The sequence below is a fragment of the Pezoporus flaviventris genome, unplaced genomic scaffold (assembly GCF_033815535.1).
Source record: "Pezoporus flaviventris isolate CSIRO_AGI_PZ_B2104156 unplaced genomic scaffold, CSIRO_AGI_Pfla_v1 ptg000045l, whole genome shotgun sequence".
Lineage (NCBI taxonomy): Eukaryota > Metazoa > Chordata > Aves > Psittaciformes > Psittacidae > Pezoporus > Pezoporus flaviventris.
In genome coordinates this window covers 476,875-500,322 of record NW_026892593.1, presented here as the reverse complement: position 1 = coordinate 500,322, position 23,448 = coordinate 476,875, and the positions used below count along the sequence as shown (strand labels likewise).

The following is a 23,448-nucleotide window of genomic DNA, read 5'->3' as shown; positions in this document are numbered from 1 at the left end:
CTCTTCCTGCGCACTATAGTGCACTCCTGAGCGCAGTGCACGCAGCCCCAGTTTGAAGATGTGTCCCTCTGCTTCACTTTACAAAAGCTATTTAAAGCAACCGACGCGCTTTTGCTCGGCGGGAGTATCTTGCACGGCGCTGAGGCAGCGGGACACAGGAGGAAGCTCCTAGCAGAGCACGCGTGAGCCCGGTCTCGTGGGTAGGACGGGACAGCAGTGCCCCGAACGCCGCCCGGCCGCTCACCCGCTCTGAGGCGCCGCGAGCCCACGGCCACGCAAAGACGTGCAAGCGCGCGGCGGCAGCGGCGGGAGGCGGCCAGGGGCGGGGCGGGGCGGGGCGGGGCTGGGCGGTAGGGCCCGGCTAACCCAACCGCTCCCACCCCGGGCCGCCGCCACCTCTGCGGCGCCGGAAGCAGCCCCTCCCCGTGCGGAAGTGACGACGCGGGTCCGGCCCCTCGCTCCTTCCCTTCCCCCTCCCTCCCTCCCGGTGGCGGCTCGGCAGCCGGGCGCGGCTGGCGGCGGCCCGAGGCGCGGCCGGGCGGGATCATGGCGGACGGCGTGGACCACATCGATATCTACGCCGATGTGGGCGAGGAATTCAACCAGGTACGGGCGGGCGCGGTGCGGCCCGAGTCGGTCCGGTCCGGTCCGGCTCGGCTCGGCTCCTCCCTCCCTTCCTTTTCCCTTTCCTCGCCCGCCTTCGCCGCCTGTAGGGCTCTCAGCGCGGGGGCCCGGTCGCTGCCGCCGCCGCCATTGTTCGGCTGGCTCCGCCGCCGGGCTTTCCCGCCGCCGCCGGGTGCGCGGATCTGCGCAGAGACTGGGCGGGGTAGGGGCAGGCCGCGCCTCAGGCCCGGCCTGTGGGCGCTATCGGGGCCCTGCTTGGTGGCGAGGAGGCTGCTGGCGGGCAGGGCAAGGGAGGACGCGGTGCGCCGAGAGCGGGCGCCTTCCCCACCTTCCTCCTTTCCTTCCTCCCCGCCGTCCTTTCCTCTCTCCGCTCTCAAGTGCCCTCGCAGGAGCGGCTCCACATCCCTTTCCCGGCCCGGGTCGGAGGAGGCCGCGAAAGAACGGGACCCTCCCGGGTGCGGTGGGGAGAGCAGCTCCTTCCCGGCAGCGGAGGGGAAGCACTGCCATTGTTCGCAGATGAATATAAAAGCCGCCGAGCGGGAGCAGTTTCTCGGCCGCTTTTTGCGGGGGAGGCAGAACTAGTGCAGCTTAATTCCGCAGCACAGGGAAACTCTCTTTTTCCTGGTTTTGCTTTCCTTTTGTTGTTTTTTTTTTTTTTTTTTCCCTTTTATTCTCTCCTGGCCGTTAAAAAAGCCACGCAGCCCTTCTTTAGAGGACGAGCTTGTGTTTTTAATGAGGAAGTATGGGTGAAATAAACACAACTTCCCTGGTTTACAGGCAGTCCGTTTTCCTAGTTCTCTTTTTACGCCTCATCCTTTCCCAAAAGCCGTGTGCCAGCTTTCCTACCGAGCCCTAATGTTCGTATCGGTTTTGTGTACTATCTGCCGTGTTTGTGACTCCTGTACTTCTCCAGCTTGTGTTGCCCCAGATTGCATTATTCCTGTCCTAGAACAGAAATAACCCAGAACTGCACTTTCATGCATTTACTGGTTTTACTGTGTGATGCTGTATGCCTGTCTACCCCTCAGAGAACTGGAAAATAGGGAATAGGTTATGGAAGTTACAGTTAACTTGGATAGAAACTTATAACTATCTCGGGAAATTTTAATCCTTTAGATATTTATTGACGAAATAATTGAGAAGATTCAGTAATCTTGTAAAGGTGTACTATAAAAGAATGCCATACCAGAGAGCAGGTGATGGAGAGGACTCAGTTTGTCTGCAGGTGAAGGTGTCTCCCTTACAGTTGAAGACTAAATTTAAATAGGAGTGAACCTTAGGACAAATACCGTTTATCATAAAAGTACATCTCTTCAGATTCTTTAATACCTTGGTTTTGTTTTAATCAGTTGCAAGTAAAAACACTGATAACAAAAGTTTTTCAGGGAAAAAATAAAACCCAAAACAAAACTAATTTGAATTTTTAGTAGTTTTTGTAGTGTTTGTGCAAATTCATGTGCGTAGAAGCCCTCAGAATAGGATTGTTCTATGCTGTAAGTGTAGTGCAGACACTACCCGAACAAAAGTGATGGGATGATGCATTTTACTTGCATGGTCCTGGTCTACTCAGGTTGTGGTTAAAATTGATAGTCCCTATAGCCATGCTGCAAGGAGGGATGATGGTCCGGATGAAGACAGTCTTGTGGTAATTTGGCTTAGCATATTCCAGCAGACAGGAGACCAGTTAATCTCTTTCTCGCTTTATTCACCCTAGTTGCTGTCCTGCTGGTGCTGCGTTTCTGCAGTCTGCTTTCTCAGTTTGTGAACCTTGTAAAATGCAGGGCAACAAAGCAAAAAGAGGCTGGTGCCCATACCCCTCAGCTTGGCTTTGTATTTTGTTTGCCTTTTCCTTTTGCAAAAACCATTTGCTTTTTGTTCTTTTCCAAGTTAGTGGGGTTTTTTGTCTCTGTCTTGCTTTTTTTTTTCCCTCTTTTTTTTTTTTTAACTTTGATGTTATCTCGGGAACTGCACAGTTGAAGTATTATTACTTTAAAATAGAAAGTTTTACTGGAAACCATTGACAGCACTGTGTTTTCCCATTCCCTTCTGTCAAGTATGAATGAAGACTAGTTGTTACTGTCTACGGTATTACTACCTCTAACATCATTGTGATGGGTCCTCTAGAAGCTTCTATTTGTGAATTACTGTTTCTGAATTTGAAGCTGGCAGCTTCAACTGATAAGACGGAATGGTTCTGCGTATCTGTGGATGAGTGAAGGTGACAGTTGAGGAAATGCTGTAGGGAAAAAATGATTTGCATTATTAATTTGTTTATGTAATGGACATTTTATGAAACACTGTATTTGTAAGGAAAATTTGCCTTATGTAAAGCAATAAGGTATTGTTTTTTGATTGTGTTGTGGTACCACACAAGTTAATTTGACTTAACAATATTTGTTGAAGTTAAACTATAGGAACCTTTTCCACTAGTTTTGCAAATAGCACTGACTAAAAAATACACTAGGTATTTTTGTAGCTCATCTGGGTACAATATAACTGTATTTATATCCAAGGAGGGATGAAACTTTTGTTTGCATCTGTAGTAAATGAGTCATTTAGGACTTGTGACTGAGGTTTTTTTGGTTGTTTTGTTCGGGGCCTCAAGGTACTTATCCTTGAGGTCCTTCTGGGATTGTGCTAATGCCTTTTTCCAGGAGAAGGAAGGGAAGGATGTTCTGCTTGATTAGTGCTAAATGAACCACAGGTTATAAGGGTGAAATAAAGACCACAGAGCCATGATTTTACAAGCTGGCTAAGATGCATGAAAACTGAGAACTGTCTTGGGTTTTATTTAGTGTTGGTTGGAGTGACCTGACTGACTTGAAGTCGAATCCTTTTACGGAAAATGCATTTTTTCTTATTCTGTCTAGAGCTCATCAAAAATGTGTCTGTCAGTGTTGCCTCTCACTCTTTCATGAACTTATTGTTTGTCATAATCATATTTTTTGTCCTTAGGCTTACAGCTTTGCTCAACTTGGCTCTTAGCAGTTGTACTTATTTTTTTTAAATTGTGCTTTCCTCTCCCTGCTCCCTCCCAAGTACTTTGTTGAGTAATTTTCCGTTTTGTTGTTCTAAGCTGTCTTCCACATCCAGTGGTCTATAATATGTATTTGAAGCCTTGTTTTGAGACAAGAGTCCCATCAGTCTAATACTTTCTGCATACATTGCTTGTTACCTGTAAGAAATAGGTATTACGTGGCATATTTCACCTTGAGCATCTCCCTACATGTTATACATCTTGCTCTTCAGGAAGGAGATCTATGCTGCACGTGAGACCTGTATTATCTGCATAGAAATGGCTGAGGCTGGCATTCTTTTCATGGCAGAAGGCAGCAGTAAAGGGCACTTTAGCAAATATTAGGGGGTGGTTTTGTACACAAAATCCTAGACTATCAGTGCATGGTACTGAGATGATGAGTGCATGAGGCCACCTTGATTCTGACGCAAGGTTGCCTGCAACTTTGTCCAGCAAACTGTCTTACTTTCCGGCAGTCATGAAGGTGTGCTTGTGCATTGTCAAGTTCCCTGCTGTGCCAGTCAGAGTTGTTAGGTGGTTTGGTTTTTGGGTTTTTTGGTTTTGTTTTTTTTTTTTTTAAACACCAACCCTGGACTTATTGTACATATTACATATAAGTATAAAAATCCTTCTGACCAAGCTGAGGAAATAAAACAATTTAAGGATCTCTTATTATAATGCTGTGGGGAAAGCGTTTGCTTTGTTTATACTATAACAAGTATACTTGCAGTTGTGTTGTAGATGTGTCTAAACATGCCTGTAGTGTTCTGTTGATACTTAAATGCTAACAAATTAGAAATTAAGAGTTCTAACTTTATATTTTGTGACTGGATAATAAAAGCAATTTAGATAGAACAAGCAGCTAAGAGGCTAATTACCGGGAAACCTTTGTGGCGACAGAACCGTAGGAACATGTTAGTTACTCTCTTGACTTCTTGTCTGTAACAGAGAGGAAAATATTTTTATTTTTGTGTAATAAATAACAGAAGCTAGCATTTAGTAGCCACATAAATCAGGCTAGTAAAACACGCCTTTATATCAGCAAGAAGGGTGCCTTATGGAAGGGAGTGGACACATCGTAGTATAATGCATTTCTACTCAGAAAGGCAGAGCTGTCCTGATTGTAAAAACCATAAGCTGGCAGATTTATGTGTTATAAAACGTATGTGCAATACCTTACTACGTATGTATATGGTCATTTCTGTTGACCTACTCCGAGGGGCAAGGGGAAGAGATAACCTTTTCATGTTTACAAATACCAAACTACAAAGGAAACTTGAAACCATCTCTTAGCTTTGTTCTGATGCAAACAGCACTATTACCTACATTTAATTTATACTTTTGACTGCTTGTGAATTTTCAGTTACTCTGTTTGACAAGGGAGTGTGTGCCAGTTGTAGAGCTGAGAGCATGTGGGTCTGTAGAGTAAATGTGAATCTTGTGGTCTAACAGACTTGTCCACCGTGGTGGATGTTTCTGCCACAGGCAGTGTGCTATTTTAGAAACATCAAACAAGTGCTGTTCTGTTAAGGTTCCAGTTTGTGTGCTCAGACAGCTGATCAAGACCAGGAAGAATTTTGCTTATCCCTTTAACTTATTTTTCAGGACCTGCACTTACTTTTTTAAAGTGAGGATGTTAACATGTATTTAGAGTTTTTGAGCACAAACATTGTAACTTGAATGAAAAAAGTGCTAAGGGAGAAGCTGGATAATTAGCTTTTTTGAGTGTTTTTTTTCCCCCTGAAAAAAATAGTAAATAAAAATTACATTTTTAAATTAAAAAAAATACATCACTGGATTTTATGTCTTTCTGAAGGTGTAATTTAGAGTTTAACTCTTACATTGAACAGAGCTATACAGAAAAAGCAGGTCTCAGATGTATATACAGTTAAAAGAAATTTTATTGCTGGGGTAAAGCTGTTTTCAAAACAGCCTTTGTGAAGGGAGTGACCAGCTCTCTGCAGGAGAGGAGTCTGGCTGCTAAGTTCCAAAAATAAGTAATACTTTCAGTTTGTCCCTTCTGGACATGACTGTGGTGTTATGTGTTTATATTGCTTTTATATTTGAATGTTGCAAACCACTGTAAACAGTAATTAAGACAAAATGCTGAGGAAGGGCTGAGTAACTACAAGTGTAACAGCTAGTTTGACATAAATCTTTGAGAGCGTATCTTTTAAGTGCCCTTTTCATTCAGACAGTCATACGTAGTAGCACAGAATGTGGAATTTCAGTCTTGATTTTCCTAGAGCAAATGATCTAGTATTTTAGGAGGTGGTCTAGTTGAAACTTGGGCTCTGGAAATGCATTGCTGGAGGCCAGAATAATGATGCTAACTTAGTTTTTTAGCATGTTTATCTGCAAGATTGTGAATGACTATAATTGAGCAGAAATAATGTCTCCTCATGCTTGATGATTTTCTCTTAACTGAGGAAGTTGGAAGAGGTCAAAACCAATTTATGGTACAGGCAAAGCATTTGTCAAAATAGCTGAGACCAGAGAAGTAACACTTCCTGTATTCTTTTTCTTGTTCTTCTAAAACTAGGAAAGAAGGGTGTGCGTAGGTAAATTTCCATGGTACGGGTATGAAAGAGAAAGGGTTGTTGACTCTTCTGTAACAGCCATTGAGGCACCACCTCTTCCCTCTACACTTGCTGACTCATCATTCTTAATCATCTAACCACACACCTTGTTGATAGACTTGTAGCCAAAATGGAGTTCAGTCACTTACCAAAGCAGCACAATTTAAGAAGAGATTATGGGGAACAACGTTGGGTTTTCTGTTGTCATTTTTGATTTTAAATTAAGTCATTGATGCTATCAGGCACTTCATGCCCACCAAAAAAATTGTATGCAGACTGTGCTGCCCTAATAATTCTTTCCGTCCTTTGATGGTGACCAGAAAGCTGATGTGATAGAAAGTTGGTATGATTCAGAGGAGTTTCTTGCCCAAGGGAAGTGCTGCAGAGCAGTGGACTGCTGCCTACTCCGGTATTTTGGCAGTGCTGACCTCAGCCTTCTCAGGGAGATAGGTTAGTGTGCATCTGCTGAAAGACTAGTGACTGCCTGTTTGGATCTGTCTACCAAGACTATAAATCCTACTTCCCTGAAGTCATCACCCATACACACAGATGACTAGAATTACTGCACTTTTAGCAGAGGGTTTCCTTAATTGTTTTGTGATCTCATCCTTAATCTTGCTGTAAGATGTCATGTTTAGGCCTGTCCCAGGCAGTATTTTGAGCCTACTTTCATTAGATGTGATGATAGGAGGAATCAAACTGAGATAGAGAACTGGGCAGACTAGGTGAAAACAAGAAGCCCTTATTTAATTTAATGATGATAAACTTGAGAGAGATACTTTCTGTTGAGGTTTAGAGTGTATTGGGACAGTACAGTTTACTGTAAATCAAATCTGCTTGATTGACAATCCCAAAATTTAGCTAATCTGTTTTTTTTGTTTGTTTATTTTAGTGATACTTTGTCTGTATGAGTAGCAGTGGTAATGTTTTCATGTTTAAGAAAGCTGATCATCTGATGATGGTTGTGGCTATTTGAGGTTTTTAACCAGGATTGCTAGCTTTGCAGCCTGTTTTTCATGGAATCAAACTTGATTTACTCTAGTCACCATATTTGGTACCTTGAAATATTTAGGATGCTTGTGTGGATGTCTAGATACAGATTCACAAGGTAGCAGGTGCTGCCATATCTCTGGTATCAGGACCTGTTGAGGTGGTTGCTGTTCTGGATCAGGGTGGAAGAATCCAGGAACCCTCTGCAGGCTTTTGAAATCCAGATTTTGCATGTTGCAAAGCAACCTGTGAAAGTAAATATAAAAGCTGAAGGTTAACTTTAAACACTATAAGACTCTCCTAAGCTCTGTCGGACCATTCTTGTTCACCAAGGCGTTATTGCCTTCCTGTCAGCAGGCATTTAGATAGTGCTACTCCCTCTCACAGATTGAGCTGTTTGGTAGAACAAGTGGTTGCTAGCATAGTAAAAAAGGATAGCAGCATCCCATTGTGGAATTGAACACCATTGAATATGATGAGAAGCAGTACATAAGATGAAAAATGGCAAATATCAAAAGAAAGTTACTTTAAAATAGTTTCTTAATGCAAATATACAACACCCAGCTTCATTTATATTTGAAATTGACCCCACTGATTAAGGTTACATTGTGTTTTTAAAAAAGGTTTTTGTATGTTTTTGTGAAGGAGATTATTATTGTTTACAGTCAACGTGTTTTGTCCTCTAAATTGTGATGGCAGTACAGCTGTGTCTGCAATAAAAGTAATATGGCTTGGTAGTAGCACATCAGCAAACTGATGCAGCTGGGGCTCAGGCCCCTCCATCTACCTGAGGGAGAAGGGAGTGATTTACTCTGAAACATCACGATGCTTTTCCGAACTAAAATATCCCAGAGGCAGCTGTGATGCTGTAAAATAGTCCCCGTGGAGCCCATGAGTAAGTAAATGATTAATAAACACAAACCCTTGGGTTTATTAAATTCAATGAAACAGAATTCTGCCCTTGTCTGCCTCTGTGTGAATGAGGAGATAAAGATCAAGTTAGGAATGCAGTAGAAGTCTGAAAGGTAGAATGTTGTGTTTGTCAGTAGGGCTCCTCTAGAAGCATGGTCTGTTCACTACCAAATGTTTTGATGGAAAAAATTTGCTTGAAAGTAGATGTTAGCCTCTCGTTTTGCTTGTTGCTTGCTGTCCTGGTTTGGGCTGCCATAGTTAATTTCTTCCCGGTAACTAGTACAGTGCTCTGTTCTGGCTGTATCTGAGAATAGTGCTGATAACACCAATGTTTTGTTGTTGCTAAGTGACAACTTACGTTACTCTGATAAAGGACTTTTCAGTCTCATCCTCTGCCAGTGAGGAGGGGCACAAGAAGCCAGAGGGAGAAGAGCCAGGACACCTGACCCAAACTAGCCAAAGGGGCATTCCATACCACAGCACATCATGCCCAGTACATAAACTGGGGAAAGTTACCCAGGAGGGACTGATCGCTGCTCAGGGAAGGGCTGGGTATCAGTCAGCAGTTGGTGAACAATTGTATTGTACATAACTTTTGTTTACTGGGTTTTATTGCTCTTTTTTGTTATCTTCCTTTCAATTATTATAATTATCATCATCATTATTATTGTGTTTTATTTCAGTTATTAAACTGTTCTTATCTCAACCCACAAGTTTTATCTTTTCCTGATTCTTCTCCCCATCCCTTCAGGGTATGGAGAGTGAGCATGTGGCTGTGTGGTACTTAGTTGCTTACTGGGAATAACCATGAGAGTCCTTCTTGATGCCCAGCTTGGGACAGTGAAGAGTTGAGATAATGACAGATCTGATCAGAGCTTGCTAAAACAATTCGTTACAAGCATTCAGTGTATTGGTTTATTAGTTGCTGGTCACAATGTTGATTTATTTGCTCTCAAAGTAGTTGTGCTTGTTCTCAGAGTTGTGTTCTGTAGCACTTTACTTGCCGTATATTCCCTATTTTGCTGTGTATCACCTCTGGGGTCTGGGCTGAGGTTATTTTGTGGTACTTTGGAGCACTGGCTTACAATATGATAGAATTACTGGTTGTGAAGCTAATCTGGTATTTGTACTCAGAGCTGCCATTACCTCTGTACTTCAGAAGCCATCTGTTGGAAACTATTAATAATGACACCTGTAAACTTTTCTCCTTGGAGAGCCAACCTATGAGGAGACATCTTTCCCTTCTTCTCCATTCTGATTACATCAGCATTTGGGAATTCTGAAAATGTTGAATATCCTTGGGGTGTTGAAACCAGAATGGTCCTACTGAAAGTAGGGGGTAGGAAAGCCAAGCCGTTGGGAATCACTTCCTAGGGAAGGAGCATTGATAAGGTGATTGGAAAAGAGACACAAGTCCTCATACTCTGGAGGTGACTCCTGTCAAGTGTAAAGGAAAGGTATCCCTGTAAGGAAGATGTTATAAGTCACCAAGACAAGTGGGCCACCACAGAGAGAGGTATCTGGTACCTATGGGAATTAGCTGTGTTACATATGACTTATTATGACCTGACACAGTCACCCATCACTCCAGATGAACTCCAGTGCATGCAGCCTTTGTGGTGGAAGTTTGTAGAGAGTGTGTTGGGGTCCAACAGCTGAATGTATTGGAGACCAAAGTCAGCCTGACTGGGAATGAGTGAGAAAAGCACCCCATTGTGACTGGCCCAGAGGCTCTGTGCATCCTTGGCATAGAGGATATTTTGAGGACATAAAAGGGTACTGGTGGGCTTTCACTATACCTGCCTTGGAGATGGAGCTAAATAAATAAGCAGCTGTCCACCTTGCCTGGTCTCTCAGAGGACCCTTCTGTTACGGGGTTGCTGAGGGTTGAAAAACAGCATGTGACGATTGATACCACAGCAGTGCACTGGTGGCAATATCGCACCAACAGAGGCTCCCTGATTCCCATCCATAAGTTGATTTGTCAGCTGGAGAGCCATGGAGTGGTCAGTGGGATCTGCTCACCCTTTAATAGCCCCATAGAGAATGCGCATTCCAAAGTACAGTTTTATAGTAAGCCATTTCTGTCAAGTGACCCGAAAGAAGGATTTCAAATGGGGCCCTGTGTGCCAGCAAGCCTTTGAACAAATTAAACGGGAGATAATTCATGCAGTAGCCTTTGAGCCAGTCTGGGCCAGGCAAGATGTGAAAAGTGTGCTTTACACCGCAGCTGGGGAGAATGGTCCTACCTGGAACCTTTGGCAGAAAGCTCCAGGGGAGACTCGAGGTCAACCCCTCAGCTTTTGGAGTCGGGGATATAAAGGATCTGAGGCCAGCTATACCCCAACTGAGAAAGAGATACTGGCAGCCTATGAAGGGGTTTGAGCTGCTTTGGAAGTGATTGGCACTGAAGCACAGCTTTTACTGGCACCCCAGTTGCCCATGCTGGACTGGATGTTTAAAGGCAGGGTTTCCTCTACACATCATGCAACTGATGCTACATGGAGTAAGTGGGCTGCACTAATTATACAATGAGCTCAAATAGGAAATCCCAATTGTCCAGGCATTCTAGAAGTCATCACGGACTGGCCAGAGGACGAAGATTTTTGAATGTCACCAGAGGAGAAGGTGATGTGTGCTGAAGAGGTTCTACTGTATAATAAACTGTCAGAAAGTGAAAAGCAATATGCCTTGTTTACTGATGGGTCCTGCTGTACTGTAGGAAAATATTGGAGATGGAAGGCAGCTGTGTGTTCTCAACAAGACACAGAAGCTACTGAAGGAGGCAAGTCAAGTCAGTTTGCCAAGGTGAAGGACATCCATCTGGCCTTGGACTTTGCTGAACAAGGAAAGAGGGCAGTACTTTATACTGACAGTATAAATGGTGGTGGCAAATGCCCTGTGGGTGTGGCTGCAGCAATGGAAGCTGAGCAACTGGGCTGCTGCATTGTGGCAAGATATTGCTGCCCGGGTGCAGAACCTGGTGGTGAAGGTACACAGTGTAGATTTTCATGTAACCAAGAGTCAGGCCACTGAGGAGCATTAGAACAACCAACAGGTGGATCAGGCTGCTAAGACTGAGGTGGCTCAAATCGATTTAGATTGGCAGCATAATGGTGAATCATTTTTGGCCTGGTGGGCCCATAAAACTTCAAGCCACAGATGCCACATTAGATGGCCTTGTGATCGAGGGGTGAACTTAATGATGGACACTATTGCCCAGGTTATTCATGAATGTGAAACTTGCAGCAATTAAGCAAGCCAAGCAGTTAAAACCTCTTTGGTATGGATGATGATGGCTGAAGCACAGATATGGGAAGGCCTGGCAGATTGACTGTATCACAATCCCACCAACCTACCAAGGCAAGTGCCATGTGCTTACCATGGTGGAAGCAACCACCAGACGGCTGGAAACATATGCTGTGCCCCACGCCACTGCCTGGAACACTATCCTGGGCCTTGGGAAACGAGTCTTAGGGTTATATGGTACCCCAGAAAGAACTGAGTCAGACAGCAGGACTTATATCAGAAACAACCTCGTTGACTTGGGCCAAAGAGCATAGCATTGAGTGGGTATCATGCACCAGCCTCTGGGAAAAAGAATGATACAAAGGACTGTTAAAAACTACACTGAGAGTAGTGGGTGGTGGGACCTTTAAACATTGGGATACACATTTAGCAAAAGCCACCTGATTAGTCAACACTAGAGGATGTGCCGATTGGCCTGGTCTCGCACAGTTAAAACTTTCATGTAGTGTAGAAGGGGACAAAGTTCCTGTAGCACATATATAAAATACGCTAGGGAAAACAGTCTGGGTTGTTCCTGACCTAGGCAGCGGCAAACCCGCCTGTGGCATTGCTTTTACTCAAGGACCTGGGTGCACTTGATGAGTAATGCGGGAGGATGGGAAGTCCAAGGACTGCCTCAAGCAGACTTGATTTTGTTTGAGAATAGCCAGTTAATTAAATTGCATGATGTTAATTGCTCTATATCATGTATGAATGATGTTAATAGCACTGTATATCATCACTTCTGTGATGACTCTATGCCATATCAATGGTATTACAATAAAAATCACCCAGATTAATAAAGAATGAACTGTGATACCAGACATGGGCAGTGGTGGTAGAACCAGAACTGGATTCAGCATGTGGCAGTACACCACCACACAACATCTTTCATGACCTGAAAGACTGCACTGATGGATCCCAAAGCCATGGACTAAATGAATGCAACAGACATTTTATAGGGATGCCCCATTGACTAGGGGACTGATACTTGTGTGTACCTATCAAAAGACATGAACAGTGATGGTGGTTAACTGGGATGCATTGGAAAGTGTGGGGCCTGGGCATGACACAAATGAGAGAGACAGAGAGGGATGGATACTGTCTTGGTTTTGGCTGGGATAGAGTTAATTTTCTTCCTAGTAGCTGGTACAGTGCTGTGTTTTGGTTTTACTCCAAGAATAATGGATTTCTGTTTATATTACAAGGGCTGAGGTACTGTAATGCAAAACAGTGGAGAGAAGTACTTTTAAGGTTTTGGTGATTTTGGATTTTTTCCTCCTGTCAGTTTAGAATATGATAGTAGTCATGAGAATTTTATATACTTTAATGTGAATGAAACCAGGGATTAGATTTTCAGCAGGGATGTTATGTAGGTATTGGATCAGGCTTACCCTGCCTGTGGAACGTGTCAGCTATCACAGCATTTTGTTTCATGCAAGTTTCAAGAGGTTTAATGTTAAATATAATTAGAGTGTCTTTTTGTGTTTTAGGAAGCTGAATATGGTGGCCATGATCAAATTGATCTGTATGATGATGTAATTTCTCCATCTGCAAATAATGGAGATGCTCCAGAAGATCGTGATTACATGGATTCTCTCCCACCATCTGTTGGGGATGATGTAGGTAAAGGAGCTGCACCAAATGTTGTCTATACATATACTGGAAAGAGAATTGCCTTGTACATTGGAAATCTTACTTGGGTAAGTAGCTTACTACTACTTACAGGTAGCCAGGAATTTTTAAATTACGGACATAACTCTTTGTAAATATTTTTGGCTTTAAAATTGGTTTATATGCAATGCTGAGCATACAGCAAAGCAGGTAGGCAAAAGGAAAAACACAAGAAAATCCCCTGAAGTGCAGTGAGTCTGACTGGAGCTGTCTTGATGTCTCAAAATCAAGGAAACCTTCAGTAAATACAAAATTTAAAGTTTCCGCTTATGTTTTAAGTGTTAACAAAGGGTTATTTGTGCTGCTGTCTTCTTAAGGTTTTCAGAAAACTGAATGGAAGAGGAAAACAAACTTAAACTGTGAAATACTTTATGCCTGCAGATAACTTTAAAGCTACTGAACAAACCCAAATTACAGTAAACTCTTCCTGTAGGTTTTATTTTAAAAAGGAGCTGGAAGGTTCTCTGGGATTTTCTTGAAATTACTTTCCATATTTTCCCAGGGCCACTTTCCACTTCCCTTTTTGCCAGGCAGTGACTCTTGCAACAAAACTGTTTTCAGGTATTTGCCTTGAGGCTTCTTTCTCCTAGGAGTTGCAGATGTGGGATAACTCACTGAACAGCAGTTGCCCTTGAAACAATTTTGCTAGCACTGAAGTATTTTAAACTCAGTTGCAGTTAAGCAAACAAAGGGCAAGAGCTGGTCAGTAGCTGAATTAAGGGAAGTTGGTATCCAGTTCTTCCAGATCCACACTTGCAAAATTCTAATTCAAGATTCTGATTAATTTCTTACTGGTGCTAGACTTGAAAAAGAATAGTTTATGGGTGCTGAGGTGTTTGGGTTTTTTTTATTAATCATTGCAGGATCTTAATTTCAGGAACTAATAGGTAAGTAAAGCAGCTATTGACTTAACAGTTGTACTATTCTGAAATGAATGGCATCCGTAAAAAGCACATGAATTAGCTGAACTCACCTAAGTGAAGTGTCATGGTTTGTAAAGCAGGTTCGCCAGTGTTCAGCAGTTTGTGCCCATTATTCATTATTTGGCTTCACAAATGAAGTTAGCCACAAAGTGCATTTGCCTACTTTAGTGTTGCTGTCATGTTTTTTGTTTGCATTTAGCTCTAAACAGATTTAATTTGTTGAGTGTTTAAAGGAAGCCTTGATTTGGGTGAGGTCACATAAGCTCAGAATCTTTAAAGCCTACTTTGCGCTTCCATTTGAAATTTAAAGAAGTGTTAGGAGTTACTGAAGTAGGAAAAAACAGTAAGTGTTAGTGTCATTGTGTGTCTTTGGATGAGTGAAATTGTTAAATGTTACATAGTTATTCACAGGAAGTTACAGCAAGTAGGTTTGGTTAAGTGGGAGCAGTTGTTTCTAAGTGTAGTTTTTGTCTAGTTTGCCACCTTTTGTCTGTAAATCTTGCTGATTTTGTGCACATAATATGTAGTTCACTAAACTCTCACTAGTCAAAGCTCTCATAAAGAGCACCTGGTTAATATGGTGTTTTAAATTGACATTTGTGTGGAAATAATAGAACCGGGGAGGAAAAATGGATTGGGTGTGGAAAAACTAAGTTATTGGAATAGTCCAGTTTAAGACTTATATTCTCAGAAAAGTCACTTGAATCCAAATCCATTTTTTTGGGCATACTGTAATTGGTGTACTATGTGGAGGGAATCATACAGTATACCATATGGCCAAGTGTGTATATCTTTTAGATTAATTTTCTGAGAATTGTAATGTACAAATGACTGCTTGCCAAAAGTCAGAAAACTTTGACAGCTTGAATAAAGTATTCCTCTTGACCAACTTCACACACCCCGAAGAATCCATGGAAAACTTAGCTCTCATTTTCCTGGTGTTTTAGGTAAGCTTTTATAACTGAATATTAAAAATCTTTTTCAGTGGACAACAGATGAAGACCTGACTGAAGCCGTTCATTCACTAGGGGTGAATGATATTTTGGAGATAAAATTTTTTGAAAACCGTGCTAATGGCCAGTCTAAAGGGTAAGAACTCCTCATTTGTTTGTTCTGCAAATGGCCTGAAGTTTGGGAGGGTAGAAAGGGGGAAAAGAGTTTTCAGTTTTCATAACTATCAGTAAGGGAACTGATAATCTTTATTGATGTGCAGCAATGAATGTGTATATTATTTTGTACTCGTGACTTAAGTGTCAGGCATAAATTTTTATGATGGCATTGTGTGTCTCATTAGTTTGTGAGTTGTGTCTTTTTGGCCCTCTTCATTAAGACTGTTCCTAGATTTCAGTTTGTGTGATGGTGAGGTGATACTTCCCCCAGCTGCCATTATTAAATCTTTTTTTACATCCTTATTTTCCATTAACTGTTGAAAGTGAGTCCTTGAGCCCATTTTTTCACTGACAACCTAGTCTTTGCATAAATGTGCTTTTCTCTCTCCTCAGCAGTAATGAGAACATGCTAAATGCTTAATAATATGGTCATATGGTCATATGAGTTCATATACAGTGATACCCCACAAGAAAGCTGCCTTTGTGATATATTTTGATGCATCTTGTACTTTTGGTGGTTCTTATGTCCTAGAATGAGTTATTTCATTTGTTCTGAAAACTGGACTACAGCCTACGGGACAATTTTGTATCTAGTTTTCAAATATTTTTTTGTTTACTGTGTGTAACCTTTTTCATGAGGCCTCAAGATATCCAGGAAATGGAAAAATTGTGGTGTTAACTTCTTGTTTTTTCTCTCCCTTTCAGGTTTGCCCTTGTGGGTGTGGGATCGGAAGCATCCTCCAAAAAGTTGATGGATTTGTTGCCTAAAAGAGAATTGCATGGGCAGAATCCTGTTGTAACTCCATGTAATAAACAATTTCTGAGTCAGTTTGAAATGCAGTCAAGGAAAAGTAAGCCTTTCTTATGTGTTGCCTTGAAAAAGCTGTTTATTCCACAAGTAGCATGGCAGTTTCTCCTTTCGGCTTGTGATAATTTCTACAGTTTAAAATAGCTATAAAATGTTTACAGTCCAGGTGAATGAGGTTGCATCTTTGCTTAAAGATGATGCCCTGAAATAAAAGTGAATTTAAAAAAACAAAAAACCCTAAACCAAACCACCCAACCAAACAAAAAGCCAAAACAAAACACTTACTACACTGAAGAGCTGATAATACACTGATAGCACTCTCCGACAGAAGGTTGCAGGTTTGCCAAACTCTTGTCTTAGAGTTGGAGAAGCTTTCTCAATTTCTTGTGGATGTAATCTTAAAAAACAACCAAAAAAGCACAGAAGCATTTAGAAATTTAACATTTGTGGACAAACTGGACTAAATTCTGATGTCTGGACAAGCGGTGCTTATGACAGAATGGAGAAAGGGGATTCTGTGTTGTGCTCTCTAGCACCTTGTCTTGTGGCTCCCAGCCCTAATTGTTTGTGGCCTTGGGCTATGTTAGAGGAAGTAATGACAGTATCCCCAGGTGCCATTTCATTAGTATGGGGCATAGTGGATCACTGCCATATTTTGGCAAAGCACTTACTCCTCCCCAAATGCTTTGGGTTTGGGTACCAAGGAAGAAGTTGGTGCTCCTAAGGTCACGCTTTATCATTGCATAAAACTTTAGGTCAAGTGTTGAAAAGCTTTCACCTATTTTGATTTACGTAGTTACACTTTTGCCTTTCCATTGCAGCCACACAGTCTGGCCAGATGTCTGGGGAAGGTAAAGCTGGTCCCCCAGGAGGAAGCTCGCGTGCAGCATTTCCACCTAGTAACAGAGGGCGAGGCCGTTTTCCGGGTGCCATTCCAGGTGGAGACAGATTCCCTGGACCAGCAGGGCCAGGAGGGCCCCCACCACCTTTCCCAGGTAAAATAATTCATATGTAGAGTTTGTTTCATTTGTGTTTTCTTGTATTAGTGGGGCATACTTGGGAAATTAAAAAGATCAAGACAGTTCAGTAGTGTGCTGTAATCAGTGATCAGAGCTGGACTGTAGGATTTGACAATATTTCTTTGTTGAAATTCAAACAAGTCTTATTTCCTAAATTTGGTAGCAATATAATAACATTTTCTAGAAACTGTCTTTATAATGTGTCAATATATATACTTCTAACTATGAAAAAAGCGGATCGATCCTATTGGCAAGTAAACTTGCTATTAGCTCAGTGTAGTGCAGATTTGCTGCCTGGGGTGAGTATGCCTGTGTTGCAGTGTAAAGTGAATTTTCCTTACTGCATTACAAGTTTGCACGCCATCAGAAATTCAGCTTTGATTCGTGCCCAGTGACAGGTTAGTTGGCTCTTTGAATACAACAAATTTGGAGAGGAAGTGTTCGTGTTTAGTCAGGTATCTGATATGGCAGACCAGTCAGGCTTGTGTTGCAGTGAACTTCTTATGTCAGCTTAAGTATTTTTAATAAATGTCATTCGGTAGTAGATTGCTTACTAACAATTGAAAAACCACTAATGAAGACCTGAAAGTAGGTTTGAGTACTGCATTTACCTTATCTTCTCCAAAATAGCTTTTCCCAAATTTTTAATACATGTTGTATCTTATGCCCCGTATAAACGACTAGCTGCAGGTGTAAGTAGGAGGCAGTGTTTTCTCCTTTTTGTAAGATTTTGGGGGTGTTGCTAACAATAGCAGGTGATTATGTGACTGGAGAGGTGAGTTGTCAGTTTTCAAGTTAATGTTGTTCTCTTCAGATATTGACAGTCAAGCAGCTGTTAAAAATTTTCTAAACTGCTGGACCCAAAGTGGGACTGTGCATGTCTTGTGTGAGCTGCAGATTGTTTAGTGAGGGGTGTTTCTTGTGTTTGTTTTGTTTAAGAATAAAAAAAAAGCCCAGAACTTGAATTATTTCATTAAGTCTTTATTTGTATTTATTAACTCTGTTTCTCTTTTTTTCTTTTATTTTAGCTGGACAAACTCCCCCACGTCCACCTCTAGGTCCTCCTGGCCCACCAGGCCCCCCAGGCCCCCCACCTCCTGGTCAGGTTCTCCCACCTCCATTAGCTGGACCTCCTAATCGTGGTGACCGTCCACCACCACCAGTTCTGTTTCCAGGACAGCCTTTTGGTCAGCCTCCACTTGGGCCACTTCCTCCAGGCCCTCCACCACCAGTTCCAGGCTATGGGCCACCACCAGGTCCGCCACCACCTCAGCAGGGTCCACCTCCACCTCCGGGTCCATTTCCCCCTCGTCCACCTGGCCCTCTTGGGCCACCCCTGACTCTTGCTCCTCCTCCTCATCTCCCTGGGCCACCTCCAGGTGCTCCACCACCCGCACCACATGTGAATCCAGCTTTCTTCCCCCCACCTGCCAATAGTGGCATACCTACTTCAGACAGCCGTGGCCCACCTCCAACAGATCCATATGGTCGACCTCCACCATATGACAGAGGTGACTATGGGCCACCTGGAAGGTGAGTGCTTTCAGTGTAATGTGCTTGATAGCAGATTTTATTCCTCTTGTAGGAAGCACTTTAGCTTTTAATGCAGATACTAGAAATAATGAAAAATATGTCTGGAAAGGATCCAGACAGTCTTCTGATTCGCCCTTTTTTACTGAAATATCTCTCACACATTTGTAGTAGTAAGAAAATTTTGAAATGCAGCATCAGTAATCACTTCACTTCTCAGCTCTGAACTGTTTGTTTTCACTGTTGTATTTGGCAGCGTAATCATTCCATGTGTTCTACATGCAAACTTATATCGCTTCTTACGCAGCAGCTTCTGGCTGTGCTTATCTTAAATTTCTGACTTGCACCTTTGTCATCATGCTTTGCAGGCTGTCTGTTTAGAATGCTCTGGAGTTCTCCTTTTTGATTATGTGCGTATGTTGAGTACAGTGCCATACCAAACTCATACCATTCCCATCTTTCATCAGCTCTGCTTGCCCCTTTTTTATTTCAGGCTTCAATTCAAAGTTAATCTTTGTCTCAAAATCCAGGTGTGAATTTACAGCAAGACTTTTATTTTCCTGTCAGGATGCTTCTGCTTATTTGGTGCAATCATGCTGTGTTTGTAGCTGTGGCTGTTCCTATGGTTAATCTTGTCTGGGATGGAGTTCTTGAGTCTGTCTTGACTTGACTTGTGAAGTTTTTTACATCTTGTTGAAACATTTTTTTTCATCTGTCCTTTTAAACATCTCTGCCTTGCTGCTGTTTCTTGATTTTCACCATATTTGTATTTGTCACAGAAAATTTTGGGATAAATTGTAAGAAAGACACGTTTTTGCAAAGTTACATTTGGGTTTTTGAGGTGTGATTATACTGCTAGCATGAGAGACTTCTCTTGCTTAAAATGTTTTCTGCAAAGACACTTTGTTTTGATTCTTCTTTTATGACAAAGTTTTAAAACCCCCATGAATCTGTGCATCCAATGTTCAAACAGACTACAGAAAATCAAGCATTTGGCTTAACTGCCTGAAATATTAAAAAATGTGGTGTTGATTGTTTTTTGATGGACAGAAATCAAGGTTGTCTACAGTTTGTAGAATGTCTGGGGAGGGAAGGAGTGGGAATAGGACAGTATAATTTACTGTCCAGTATTTTTCATTAATAATGTTAAAACTATAATCCATAACTATTTAAATTGTCATTAATTATATATCATAGGCGTTTCACTGGAAATAACATGTCCATAAGAGAAAAATTACATATTCCATTCTATGGGAGGCACACGAAAAATAATACTCAAAACTCAGGGAGGTATGAATTTTTAGACATTTCCTCTTATGCTAAACTGGCTATAGGATCTTGTTCCACTTCTTGCAATTAAGAGGATAGCATTGCTTATTATTCTGCATTTTCTCTCTACCAGAAGGACTAACACTGTTCTTGAAATACCAGGCAGTGGGGCAGTTTACCAGTCTCAACATTTGTTTCTAACACATCTCCAAATTTTTCTATATGATACCCAGACTGGCTAATGGGACACTGCAAAACTTTTGGGAATGTTTTTGTATAGGTTATCTTCTGTTACTGTGGAAACCCTATACAGGTAGCTAATGATTAAAGTAAAAAAAAAAAAAGTGTAATGGGTACAAGGATTCTGCTTTATTGCTTCCTCCTTACTGTGACCAGTTTGGAGATCAAATTGGAGCACCTTGAACTGGACTAGAAATAAAACCCTAAAATAAGTTGTAAAATGTTGAAGTATCATTCAGAAAATTGAGTGTTCTAAAGATACTATAGACTATGTTTGCTTTTCATAAGTTACAGCATTCTGGTCTTAGTTAAGATCTGGAAAACAGGATCATATAGTTCTAATTCCAGTATTGTTATAAAAATGATCTCTACTTTTGCTCAAAGTCGCATTGCCTATGTACATGTATTTCCACATCTATTCAATTGGGATAATACCTATTTTCATACTGTCAAGAATTTTCTGAAAATTATAAGTATTTGTAAAGCACAATATTGAATGCTGCTGCTGAATCTTTAAAATAGATGGGATGAACAAGAATAAGTCTGCTTATATAGCAATGTCTGAATTATTTACCTTTTTATTTTACTTTGGTTTTAATTTTTTAGCTTTCAGGATGTTATACTGTAACATGTTCCTTAACAAAAACAGAAATCAAAACCAAACCCAGATCCTGCTTTCTTTTCTGTTTGTCACTTTGCTTGAAGTTGCAAACTTGGATTGTTAAAACTGCAATGATATCTTGTAAAGTTGTGGGGATTTTGGTGGTTTTTTTTTTAACCTTTAAAATATTAATTTTATTGCTTGCAGAGAAATGGATGCTGCAAGGACACCTCTAAGTGAAGCAGAATTTGAAGAAATCATGAACAGAAATAGGGCAATCTCAAGCAGTGCCATTTCAAGAGCTGTATCAGATGCCAGTGCTGGTTAGTAAAACTTGATTAATGTGTTTGCTACCCAACTGGAAAGAGTTTATGGTTTCTCTGTTGGGAAACTGGCAGCCCTTGAAGCCATGTTTTCCTAAAAGGAGGCTGAATCTAGGTACAAACTATGACTGATTTTTGTACTGCGATCCAGGTAGTTTTTGAGAATGCCTTCTGAGTACTGATCTGGACAGTATCCTAATACTTGGTTCTACAGTAAATTATCTGGCTGGCTGTTGAAGAAGAGACTTAAAATGGTAATACTATTACAGATAAAATTCATTGGTTTAATTTGCATCATTTTCTGATCATGATCTTCTGTCATTTTCAGGGGACTATGGAAGTGCTATAGAGACCTTGGTAACTGCAATTTCCTTAATTAAACAGTCCAAAGTATCTGCAGATGATCGCTGTAAAGTACTTATTAGCTCTCTCCAGGACTGCCTTCATGGAATTGAGTCCAAGTCTTATGGTTCTGGATCCAGGTAAAACTTTCCTCTTCCATCTGCCCTAACTTACAAAAGGGTGGGTGTAGTGCAGGACTAGTTCACAAAGAAATTAAGTCGTGTACGAAGCTTAGTGATTTGCTGAGTTGCGCAAGAAGTATGCAAGAACCAAATAGGGGTTTCCCTGAACTTAGCTGCCTTTTCATTAACCCTCTTCTCAAAACTGATCTGACTAGCTTAAACTTAACTTTTAGTTTTATTTGATATCCTTTCCTACATGGTACTCTTGCAGTTTGTAAACTTCGGAATTGAATTGTCCTTTATCAATTAAGAGACCCATAATTTCTATTATAATTTGCGATTTAAAATTAAGATTGAAAATATTTGATTCCAGTTTTCATTTTGCCTAAAACTAGTTTTCTCCATACTAGTCACAGTAGGAATACACTTGAGCTGGGGGGGGAAAAGCTGAGCAGAATGGTTTTTGCTTGTGGTCCTTTGTCAGCCTAAAAATCTAGAGTAGGCAGATTTCAGATTCATGTGCTCTTCTATCTAGCGTAAATAAGACATAGGTATTTCTTTAAAAACAACACCCCTTTCAGTGTCAAGACAAACACTGAGGTTCTGTTTCATTAGGATAGTGTAGCAGTAGTGTAGTTGGCTCTGAATATTAAAAATGCAAAGACAGCTGGTTTTGGCAGTTCAGTGCACACATTAGCAGCCATGTCGTAGTGATCATTTGAGGTATGGTGTGTTCCCCCAGCTGATTTCAGCCCTCTCATCCTCTGTTCTGGTGATGTGCTTTTTTAGTGGCTCTGCACCTTGCTGTCTCTGAGTTCTCAGTCACCTCTTTTTATATCAGCTGTCTTTCATGTTATATACAGAAACATATCTGCATCACAGTGAACAGTTGCTTCTCTTGTATCCTTTTTTGATCAAATCCATACTCATAATACAAAATTGGCATTTGGGTGGCTTGTGTTATGAATAAAAATTTAATGAAGTAATTTCTTTTAGAAGACGTGAGCGATCCAGAGAGAGGGACCACAGTAGGTCACGAGAAAAAAGTAGGCGCCACAAATCACGTAGTAGAGATCGTCATGATGACTATTACCGGGAAAGAAGCCGTGAAAGAGAGAGGCATCGTGATCGTGACAGAGATCGTGACAGAGAACGAGACAGAGAGAGAGAGTATCGTCATCGTTAAAGAAGGTGAGCATTTGTTTCATGTTTTTCAACTTTACTGTCTTAGTAAAAGTAACTACTTTGGGTTTGGGATTGTTTAGACCATTAATGTCTACATTTAAGTGGTCCTGCATTATGTACTGAATCACTTTCTTCTTGCAGCATCTGACATGAATGTAGGTAAGTAACAACAGGTAACTGGTCTTGGGAGGGAGGGAGTATTTGTGTGGTTCTCTTGTGCAGTCTGCATGCTCCCTTTTTAATTTTAGGTTGTATTAATGTTTGCAGTTTTTTATGAAAGCAGTAAGCCAGACTAATATGTCTGCTCTTTTTGTAAACTTATAAGATTATATGAAATTTATGGTTCTATTTCTTACTAGTATTCTTAAATACTAAATTTGTATTTTAAAATCTCCTTTTGTAAGGACTGCAGCTTTTAGCTCTTCATATGTCATGTGTTATTTCAGTTTAGGGAACACGTGTACATACAGTTGCTGTCCTTGCACAAGTATGGCAGTGGGCTCTAGGGGGGTTTTGTTTGTTGGGTTTTGGTTTGGCTTTGGGTTGGTTTTTTAATTTCCCAGTGAGTTTTTCCCCAAATTCAGGAAATACAGACAGACTTTGCTCTTTATTCGATGAAATGTGACCAGCCAGTATCTTCTGTCTTCAAGCTAAATTCAGGTGTTATCTTTAGTAAGATTTACACCCAGTTGTTCCCAACCACCCTGATTTTTCGTTCCCCCGCTGTGATAGTAATTTTCTGAGGACTAGTTAACAAATGTATGACACAAGGATTGTTTCTTTTCTTGTTCACAAACTAATGTGTTCTTTTATTTCATATATCTGCATGCATCAACCCTCTAGATAGCCGCAAAGTAGCGGGCTTATTTCAGTGTACTGCTGAGGGCTTTAAAA

The 23,448-nt window shown here is 41.2% G+C and overlaps 1 protein-coding gene across 5 annotated transcripts in view; it reads left to right on the top strand.

Moving 5' to 3' along the window:
• Positions 1–411: 411 nt before the first annotated feature.
• CPSF6 (cleavage and polyadenylation specific factor 6) overlaps positions 412–23,448 on the top strand; it is a 34,459-nt gene continuing 11,422 nt past the window's right edge. The window contains exons 1-11 of one of the 5 annotated variants that reach the window (XM_061467134.1): positions 412–606; positions 12,903–13,112; positions 14,992–15,095; positions 15,821–15,966; positions 16,745–16,918; positions 17,971–18,475; positions 19,670–19,762; positions 20,790–20,905; positions 21,234–21,387; positions 22,366–22,560; positions 22,696–22,713. In XM_061467134.1, coding sequence (XP_061323118.1) covers positions 547–606; positions 12,903–13,112; positions 14,992–15,095; positions 15,821–15,966; positions 16,745–16,918; positions 17,971–18,475; positions 19,670–19,762; positions 20,790–20,905; positions 21,234–21,387; positions 22,366–22,555 — 1,752 coding nt within the window. In that variant the 5' untranslated portion in view covers positions 412–546 and the 3' untranslated portion in view covers positions 22,556–22,560; positions 22,696–22,713. The remainder of the gene's footprint in view (positions 607–12,902; positions 13,113–14,991; positions 15,096–15,820; positions 15,967–16,744; positions 16,919–17,970; positions 18,476–19,669; positions 19,763–20,789; positions 20,906–21,233; positions 21,388–22,365; positions 22,561–22,695; positions 22,714–23,448) is intronic. The other 4 variants (XM_061467132.1, XM_061467135.1, XM_061467136.1 and 1 more) reach the window with 4 other exon arrangements.